At 33.7% G+C, this 10,515-nt stretch overlaps 1 protein-coding gene across 1 annotated transcript in view; it reads right to left on the bottom strand.

The window, feature by feature from the left end:
* Positions 1-10,515, bottom strand: part of UBA6 (ubiquitin-like modifier activating enzyme 6) — an 81,942-nt gene that overhangs the window by 20,292 nt on the left and 51,135 nt on the right. Inside the window, exons 19-27 of the mRNA XM_005868890.2 lie at positions 10,303-10,380; positions 8,507-8,688; positions 6,688-6,793; positions 5,117-5,206; positions 4,924-5,004; positions 4,069-4,197; positions 1,328-1,379; positions 1,176-1,239; positions 111-180 (exon numbers count right to left, since the gene is read on the bottom strand). Coding sequence (XP_005868952.2) covers positions 111-180; positions 1,176-1,239; positions 1,328-1,379; positions 4,069-4,197; positions 4,924-5,004; positions 5,117-5,206; positions 6,688-6,793; positions 8,507-8,688; positions 10,303-10,380 — 852 coding nt within the window. The remainder of the gene's footprint in view (positions 1-110; positions 181-1,175; positions 1,240-1,327; positions 1,380-4,068; positions 4,198-4,923; positions 5,005-5,116; positions 5,207-6,687; positions 6,794-8,506; positions 8,689-10,302; positions 10,381-10,515) is intronic.

Genomic DNA, 10,515 nt, shown 5'->3' on the forward strand with positions numbered 1-10,515 from the left:
AAAAAAATTCTCATAATATATAAACACATTTTGATGATGGAATTAGCTGATAAGTCATCTAATTCTAGCCTGGCTTTGTTTCATTTGCTAAAGCTTTAAGAATATCTTACCTCTTCTGTAAATGGAATGCAATAGATTGTAGCATATAATTTTGCAGCATTCAGAAGAAAACTGAAGTGCCTTTGAAATTAAAAAAAAACAAAAAACAAAGTGTGAATTCACAGTTTCAAATAAGATGTTTAATTCATCAGAAACTAGTCTTTAAAATGTTGAAGAAAATAACCGTAGAATTTTTGTTACAAGATTATTTTTTTAAAAGTCAGGCTGTGAAATTCTGGTCTAGATCTAAGTACTGTACAGGCTATAGACAGAAAATATCAGATGTTTATCCTCATAAGCACTGATATTTCAAAGTAGTGACTGTGATTACTTTGGGGATATGAGTGGTCAGAGAAGCAAAAATTACACTAGTGAAAGAAAATTCATTTTATTTCATAAAAAAGCATTATATATTTGGTTTTAAAAAGTGTATGTCAGATGGTTCATACTAAGCAAAAGAGTATATTAAAACAAAGAAAGGTAAGTTTGATAGAACAAGCAGTCAGGATTAGGTGAGTGGAAGCCTAAAATAAGCACCGGATGAAAACCTAAGCATAAAGGAAGGCTTACACGCAAAGTGTTTAATATGTGTGTGTATGCATGTGTGTGTGTGTGTGTATATACACATACATATATATATATATATATATTTACATATATATATAAAGTGTATATCGCATCTGGATAGGTATACAGGTATTCACTCAAAGACCAACTCCTTTGAAAATTAATTTGAGGTTATTTAGGGAGATATTTAGTAGTAATCATTCTTACCCCCAAATAACTTAAATTTCCTATATACTAGCTTCATTAAATAGAAAACATCTGCTGTCTCTTCACTTTTTATGGATAAAGTCAAAGAGGTGACGCTTTGGTTTCATTTTAGAAAAGATAAAAATAATGAGGGTATTTATCATAGAGAATAAATAAATTGTGTGGAAAGAAGGGTTGTTGTGACTGGCTTGGTTGGGCAGACTATGTTTAACATTAAAAAGTCTGAATATTTTCCCAGTAAGATAAACTTATACAAAGTTAAAAATTTACAAATGAATATAAACCTGGATGTAAATACTTACAAAGGTTCATTGAAATCAAATTTTATTGGACAGGGAGGTCTCTTTGGTGACTGCCAAAACAAACCTAACAAAATAGATAAATATTATTTTAAATTGAGACAGCCAGTAATAAATTACATTAAACTTTCTTTTCAATACTCAGCTATACTTACTGCCATCTTTTAATCGAGTATCTAGGGGGAAACAGTGAAGAAGCTGAAGAGCCTAAAGAAAAAAAATGAAGTAAAAAAAAACCACAATGAAAACACACAAAAAGATGTCAGTGAAGTCTCCCAGCTACTCTTGTACTACATCTGTCCATTCTGGATTCTGTCACTGCCCTCTCCCCGCCACACCGAAACCTGGAATAAGCTCTATTATTATTTTAAAATTAACACTAATAGTTTGTCATTATAAAAAATAATATAAACGAAGCCACTTCAAAATGGGTCTGAGCCACCATCCCAGAAGAACTGCCTTACAGGTCTTAACCCTCAAACCTGTGGAATAGTAAAACTGGGTGAAATAATCACTGGACTGGGCCTAAGGCAGTACTGTATCCCAAACAACTGTTTGTAAAGCTAACAGAAAAGCATTATGACTATTAGACTGAAAATTAGATATTCTTTAGAATTAGCAACACTATGCTGATATCTGCATCTATAGAAATTCCTTCTTTGAAGTATTAAGATCCATAAAGAAAAAAAAAATCCTCCCTTCTATTCCTGTAATTTTTCTCCTTCTCATGAATACCCCTTGCCTTCACCTCCTAATCGAAATACTATTCTAGTTTCTGCTTGAATCAGTGCTTCCTAAATAGCTATTCTTTTGGATCTCATCTAAATGTTTATTGCCACTCAATTTGGCCTTTTATTTTTAGGTTAACAGCATTTACAGCAAACACAAATTAGATTATTTCATCCCTTTTTACAGAAATGGTGGCGTATGTTACATATTACTCAGCAACCTTCAAATTAAAATTAAACCAGTATAATACATACTATTTTGTATTTTTTATAATGGTACTAGAGGCCTATTGCATGAAAAGATTCGTGCAATAGGCTTTCCCTTCCCCTGGCTGCCGGCACCGGTTTTCCGCCGGAACCCGGGACCCAGGCCTTCGCTCCGGCCGAAGCTGCCTTCAAGTCTTCGCTGCTCTGGCCAGAGCCGCCTTCAAGCCTTTGCTGCCCTGCCCGGCCGCCCCGGGTCGGGTCGCACAGGGGACGCCTGGGCGGGCCAGCCGATCGCTGCTGCACCGCCTGGCCACCCCAGGTCAGGTCGCACACCGATGCTCGCCGCCCCAGGTCGCAGATAGCAGGCCCGGATGGCGGCAGGGCAGGCGGGATGGTGCTGTTCTGCCTCCATCTTTGTTGGTGTTTAAGTTGCATATCGCTCTGATTAGCCAATGGGAGGCGTAGCAAAGGTACGGTCAATTACCATGTTTGTCTATTATTAGATAGGATGTTTGGGATTTGCTTCAAAACCATCTGGGGAAGGGTATATTGGGTAGAGTTATAGATTAAAACAAGATTATCTAGGAGTTGTTAATTATTCAACCTTGGTGACAGATATATGATGATTACATGGGAGTTCATGATACCATTTTCTCTACATTCTATTGTTCTCAATTTTTCCATTATAAAAAGTTTTAAAAAACCTACAAAAGATAAGGACTAAAAACAGTTCGAGATTTTGAAACAAGAGATCATTGATAATTATGGTCAGAATAATTTGAATAGAATGGGGAAAGAAGACACATTTACTGGATGCGGAGTTGGCAAAGTTGAGTATAGACCACTTTTTCCAAGAAGTAGAGCCAAGAAGAAAGTGAATTGCAGGATAAGTATAATTAAAAAAACTTTAAAAAAGGGATGAACTTAATATTTATTCCAATAGGTAAAAGCCCAAAGAGAGGAGGATATTAAAAAGAGAGTACAGGACACATTCTAGCAATTGTTAAGTTATTGGAGGTAAGAAAACAGCCGATATTATTGAGTATTTATGGGCCAGGTTCTGTTCTAACTGCTTTATACATGTGCTAGAGGCCCGGTGCACAATATTCGTGCATGGGAGGGGGGCTCCCCTCAGCCCGGCCTGCACCCTCTCCAAACTGGCAGTCGGACATCCCTCTTGCAATCTGGGACGGCTGGCTACTTACTAACCGCTTGCCTGCCTGCCTGCCTGATTGGCCCCTAACTGCTCCCCTGCCAGCCTGATGGCCCCTAATTGCCCTCCCCTGCCAGCTTGATGGCCCTTACCTGCCCTCCCCTGCCAGCCTGATCGCCCCCTAACTGCTCTCCCCTGTCGGCCTGATCACCCATACCTGCCTCTGCCTCAGCCCCTGCCACTGTGGCTTTGTCTGGAAGGATGTCCGGTCTAATTAGCATATTACCCTTTTATTGGTATAGATTAACTCATTTGAGCTTCATCACTGCCCTATGAATTAGGTACCAACTTATTACCCCCATTTTACAAATTAGGAAACACAAAATATGATTATCAGACAGGATGGGGAAGGCAAAATTACAACAAAATTTCTGACTGAATTTCTTTATTTTTTCAGTCTTTTCCTTTACTCTGAAAAACAAACTACATTTAGACTACTGATGAAATATACTCCTTATACTCCAGAAGGAACCTCTATCTAATAAAACCCAATTTTGTAGACAGAGAAGGATAAGTTAAATGTATCTCTAACAAGCCAATTAGTGAAGTTTAAATGCATTTTTTAATAAGTGACATTTAAAGAGAAATTAGTTGTGTACTCAGCACTTGTTCTCAGTTAATTTACTACTTATTTCTGAAAAACTTCCTGAAATAAAGAGCAGACATTTCAGGTCAATGAAATTAATTTGGTAGTAATTAAATAAGCCAAGGGCAGACCTTTTTAAAATTTTTTATAATGCATACTTACCTTATGGTTAAAATATTTTTCAAACTTTAATCTTGCTAACTCTACACACTGGGACCAATTTCTAGGTCTTCTGCTAAGTAATTTAATAACTTGAAATGAGCCTTCTAAACTGTGTCCAGTTTGTAGCTTCTAGAATGAGAGAAAACAAAACAAATGCATTTCCAATTAATCTCTCTCTGCCTTCCTCCCGCTCTCCCAGGTGAGTATTAGCCAAAGTTTGAAGTGCCATCTCATGCTACTTGTCCTTTCCTTTCTCCTCTCTCCCTTTCTTTTCTTTCTTTTTTGGAGAGGAAACAGCAAAAAAATAGCACATCAAATTTTAACTCTAAAGTTTCTTGTCTCCCAAATTATTCTGTTTTGCTAGCTACTGGTAGTATGTATGTACTGACTAAAATAAGTACTAAGAATAATGTTTTATACTAAAAAGCTGGCATTTTTAGGATTAAAGGAAAGAAAGAAAACATCTTTGATGTGTCCTCACCATGACAGTATAAGTCTGAGATATTACTATCCAATTGTGAAAGTTTCACTAGAACTCACAAAGAGCTGTTTTATTATTTGTAGCTCTCCTAGAATTATTATAACACTCTTATTAGGTTGAATCATATGAATTGATGTTTTGTGGGTCAAACATGGTCAAATATAGGCAACTCCATATAGTTCAACCAAACTAAAAAAATAAAATTTTTAAAAGATCATTTGTGACCTGCTAATTTTAAGATTCTTCATGTACTTACCACAAACAATAATAATCACATTAATCTCTTTTTAAAGAGGTAAAATAAACCAATTGCAGGGAACTTTTAAATAAAATGACACAAAACGCTGTTTGTATTAAAACATATTGATTTTTACCTGTAAGACTTCTTCTGCAGATGAATAGGTTTGCCAAAATTTGTTAAATAATGAAGGCTTGTGGGAAAAGGAACTTTCAAACTGTTATGGAAAAGAGGGAAAAAAAGTTACAAACAGAAGTCTAATTGGAAGCTGGGAATATCTTCTTTTCTACTACTACAAAAAATATTCCTTTAGCAAATATCTTTATTACCTTATCTCTTGCCCATTGTATAGTATGTTCGATAGCAGCTGGAAAGGATTTCAGAGTACAGAATGGTATTTCCTCTTCTGGGGGATCCCGCTAATTTATAAAATGTGACAACAGACAGTTAAGAGAAGCAATGGCAATTTTTTATTGATTGAATTTACTTGAATGTTTTAAGACCATTAAAAAAAGAAATGAAGTTCAAAAATAAAAGAAATCCAACCTTTTTATATCTTCTCTCTTCTAGGCACCAAGAAGACAAATTGATTCTTTTGACACTTAATCTACTTGTTAATAGCAATGTAACAACAAACATGAATTCTATGATCATTTTTGGCACCATGTGGCACTCATGGAAGACCACCATATATAACTAATTTTTCCCCTCCCAGAATCGAGGTTACATTTAAAACTTTATACTACTCCCTATTATGAAAAGTAATTCAAGAATCCCCAATACAGCATACCATGAGTTTCTCCATGGAGAAAAAAACTGGGGAACATGAATATGTCCTTGATGCTTGGTACAGCTTTGAGTAGAAAGTGTGTAAAGTAAATGGCAAATGCCTATACTGTCTCAGATAAAAAGGAACCACTGAAAAAATTCTATATCCTGTAGAGGGTACATTTGGTCTATGCTTATTTGTTTACCCAATGTAATTTACTCACTTGGTCTCTTTTTAATGGATATTTATATTTTAGTTTGTTGATTTTTGAAATACCATAAAATATAAACCAAAGAGGTAAGTCAGAAGATTATTAAATTCTCAATTTTGAGTATGAGGTCAGAGAAGACAGGAAAAGGTTTGAGAAAGATATAGAATAAGAGAATCAATGGAACTTTTGGAATTTTATAATATTCTCTACTTTGAAAAATTTCCAACATAACCTACATATCATGATTTCCTCCATCTAATTTCCATCAAATTAAATTCCTCAATTTGCTTTCTATGTTTTTATTATATAATGTTGATTTCATGAGAGTAAATGAGAAAATATAAAATATTTGAAATTTTACTAAGCTAAACATTTTCATTAAATAAAGGGATATTTACAAATGTAAAAAATATACTTCTTTAAAAAAGAGAAAAAAAACAAAAAGAAAAAATATATATACTTCTTTCAATTTTACGACTTAGGTTGATCTTTCTTTAAATCCTAAATCCTGCAATTATTTCTTAGGCCAGTAATTTTCAGCTTCATCAGTATATCAAGATTACTTGTAGGGGTTTAAAAAAGTTGTATCTAAATATCATTTATAGTAAAAAAAACCTATATATATATAGTTTGATTCCTAATATTTCATGAGTTACAGTTGAATGGTTGTTAGAAAACTAATCAAGCAGCTTTGAGAAATAAAGAGTAAACAAAAGAATAGACTCCAAACCAAAATTTTGATGATTTAAAAAAAATCAGTTCAGATATATTTTTAAAATTGTACATACACTTATGTATGAATATCACTGGCAGATCAAAACAGGATTAGAGAAGCTAAATCAAATTTGTGGACTGATGAAGATAATAAAATGATAAGATATAAAGAAGAGACATTTACTTAAAAAAACTGGTTCACTTACATGACTACTATAAGATTCGGTCAAATGAGGTACAATAACTTCAGTGTGTCCCTTAGTGCCCATTGTTCCAGAATCCAGGAGGGGCCGTAGATTTGCTACAGAACGGCTATTTGAAAAAGACAATAGGAAACAAGCACAAAAGTGAGCAACAGCAATGCAGGCAGAGGAAATCCTACCACTGTCTACTGACCACTTCACACACTGATCACTACTGGACTATAATATTTTAGGAAACATACATTACCACCAAACAACCCATTAATCATTTCTGTCCCCTTCCCCCAACAAATTATGTTGTTCAATCTAGTCATTTTTGTCTCTACCTTCTACCACCACCACCACCACCACCACCACCACCACCACCACCACATTTTGGGCTTGTTTCCCTTTAGGTTAACTCTTAGCTATGTTATCCTTTCTACTTTTGCTTCTTATTTCTTCTTTGGTTACTTTCTGGCTATAGGTTCTATCCCACTATATCTTCTCAATACTTTCTTAATTCCGAACAATACTATACCTTCTTAAATATTTATAATACCTGTATTCTATACAATTTATTAAAGTTATTTTTCCTTCTTATGACCATGGAAGGAAAAATAAACTTTCCACTATACTCTCAACTGATAAATTTTTCTGTTAATATATCTGCTCTAACACCCTAACATTCAAGAGGCATATAAAAATGTAAGAAAAATTAAGAAAAATTATGTAAGATGTACACATTATAGTCATTCATTCTTCTTATTTCACTAATATTTACTGAATGACATCATGTGTTGAACACCAGTGATACAGTGATGGGAAAATAAATGGTTCCTAAATAAATGATTTAATGAGAGAAAAAACATTAAATGAATATGTGCATCAATAAAATAAGTGCTATGAAGGAAAATGCTTAGTGCTATAGAAGATTACCATAGGATATTTTAATTTAGAATTTGGCAGTTAAAGAAAGACATTTAGGTTGCAACTATAGGGTGAAGAAAAAACAAAGGTAGGTGAGAAGTAAATAGGTAAATTTGGGATCAGGAGTTTTGGGAAAACATAAACATAATTTCCTGAGGCTGAAGAAGAGTATGTGCAAGTCTCTGAGGGAAAAAAAATCTATAATAATAAAAGTGTAATATGACCGGACAGCCGAACGACCTTCTGGACGTCCTTCCGGACGACCTTCTGGATGAAGCCAGGGCTGCGAGGGCTGAGGGCAGCCACCGCAGTTGTGAGAGCCAAGCCCCTTGCACGAATTTCTAGTAATAATAATTTAAAAAATGCTGAATGCTCTGTAAGAATTGAAAAAAAAAATATGTAGCTGGAATAAGGGGAGCCAGGAAGGAATAGGTAAATGTTAAGCTGGAGAGGTGGCCAAGTAAGTGACAGACACTATAAAAAACATTGAGGCTATGTTCAAGATTTTAAATTTTATCCTAGGTATAATGAGAAATCATCACAGGGTTTGGGAAGTATTATATTAGCAACATAAAGAATAATTAAAAAATTAAGTAACTTTTCAACAAATAGGCAAGGGAAACAGAAGTGAAAACAAACAAAAAATACCATGATGCCCTGGCCAGTGTGGCTCTGATGGCTGAGCACTAACCCATGCACTGAGAGGTTGCATGATTGCAGGTCCAATTCCTAGTCAGGACACATGCCTGGGTTGCGGCTCCATTAATTTAGAATGGAGGGAGCATGTAGGAGGCGGCTGATTGATGTTTCTCACACTGACGTCTCTCTTTCTCCCTCTCACTAAAATCAATAAAAGCATTTAAAAAATTAAAAAAATAAATAAAGACAATGAACCTAAATTTCAATTACATACCTGTCTACATATCTCCTGGCTTCCACATTATCTAATGCTGTAATAATTATATCTTGTTTATTATAGAACTCATCACTGTAAATAGCCTCAGTGGCTGGACATACTTTGTTCAAGTGTGCATCTATTTTTACTTGAGGATTTATTTTCAGGGTGGCATCAGCAGCAGTATAGCTTTTAGGTTTCTAAACAAACAACAACAAACAGAAGAAACAAATGTTAAACAGAAAAAGACAGCCTATGATTGAACTTACACATTCTTGTCACTCTGGAAAATATATATGGAGGTGAGAATGAGATCAAGTTCCATGTTTTAGTTTGTGGAAATTACATTCAGACTGTATTCAGACTACATTTAATAGTGCCCAGCAGTCTAAATAATTTACACATTGAAATTTAAACAACCTCTCTTTTACAGCTAAATGCTTTGGAGTTCTTGAAATATTAGTTAGGCCCTGTCTGGGTAGCTCAGTTGATTAGAGCATCTTCCCGATACCTCACAATTTCTGGTCAGGATACATATAAGAGTCAACCAATGAATGCATAAATAAGAGGAACAACAAATTGATGTTTCTCTCTCTCTCAAATCAATTAAAAAACAACAACAACTAGTTAAAAGTCCAACTAAAAGCACATTGTTCTTCCTAGTTATAAATCGGCTAAGTGCCCAGAAAAAGATGAGAATACATTCAGTACATTATTAGAAATTCAAACTACATAAAATAAGCTCTCAAACATACGGTAATTTAACACTTTGAGAATAAAATCTTTAAAAAATTTTACTATTTCTGGATACAAATATTTAAAAAAATTATTACATGTTTCAAGTTTTTATTTAAAAAAAGTACCCTAAACATAATTCATTATTTTTTTAAAGATTATTGGTGTCATTTTAAATGTCAACAAAGTTCACTTGGAAACAATGGTTTTGACACTAAATGTGTATAGACCATTCTGTTTGAATACATGAACATAGTTTTAATATGGTATTTCTGTCTCTTCTCACACTGTTTAGTTGACATGCTTTTACTTCTCAGTGCTGTTAATATACATACAAAGCAGAAACTTTGCTAGAACTCAGTAAAATAATAAATAAGCCAAGTTCTTCTCTAAGTTAAATGCACAGTTAAGTAAATTAATTTTGTGACATACATTTTATAGTTCATGAAAGACCCTGTTATTTAGTTCTTTATATTTGGATGAGTCAATTACGTTAACTATGCCACCTGCTTTAGTTACTTTTCTGTTTATGACATTCTTAAGCTATGAGTCATTAAAAAATAAAAAAAAATTTCAAAAGTAAAAGCAAATTTGCTTGACTGACTAAACTGCTTCTTTTTCTGACTTAAATATTTGGATCACTATGAAAAAGATGGAAAAGCATTATTTTATAATAAAAAGGGATATTAATCAGACAAAATCAATACAGCACAAAATTATAAGTCTAAATTGGAACACTTCAAATTAGAGAAAATGTTTCTGTGTGTGTGTGTGTGTATATGTGTATATATATATATATAGTTTCTAAAATAAAATATGTTGACATAATTTGGTGATTATAAAATGAAAAAAAAATACCACATACAATTCATAACAATCCAAAATCATTGAAAAACCAATTATTATATTAAAAAATATTTTCCTCTATAATCATTCCCATTATTTGGTAATTTGAGGTTCTAATAAATAAAGAATATATTATGCTTGTCAAGCACCATTTTCTATATATTAAAAGGAAATTCTCTTCTGTTTTGTATAACACAACAGATGATTTAAATTTGAAACACATAGCAACATACCTGTATGTGATGAGGACGAAATAAGAACTGTCTGTTCAAGTTGGATTTTTCTATCAAGTCAGGATCTGTAATTGTAACCTAATATCAAGAAAAGAAAATGGCTGAAATTATGTAACTAATAAGTTTAAATCTATTGTGTTTTTCTCAGGATGACTGAAACAACTCCCACCATTATTCTAAACTAGGGGCCCGGTGCACAAAAATTTGTGCACT

This window comes from Myotis brandtii, unplaced genomic scaffold (genome assembly GCF_000412655.1).
Source record: "Myotis brandtii unplaced genomic scaffold, ASM41265v1 scaffold28, whole genome shotgun sequence".
NCBI lineage: Eukaryota > Metazoa > Chordata > Mammalia > Chiroptera > Vespertilionidae > Myotis > Myotis brandtii.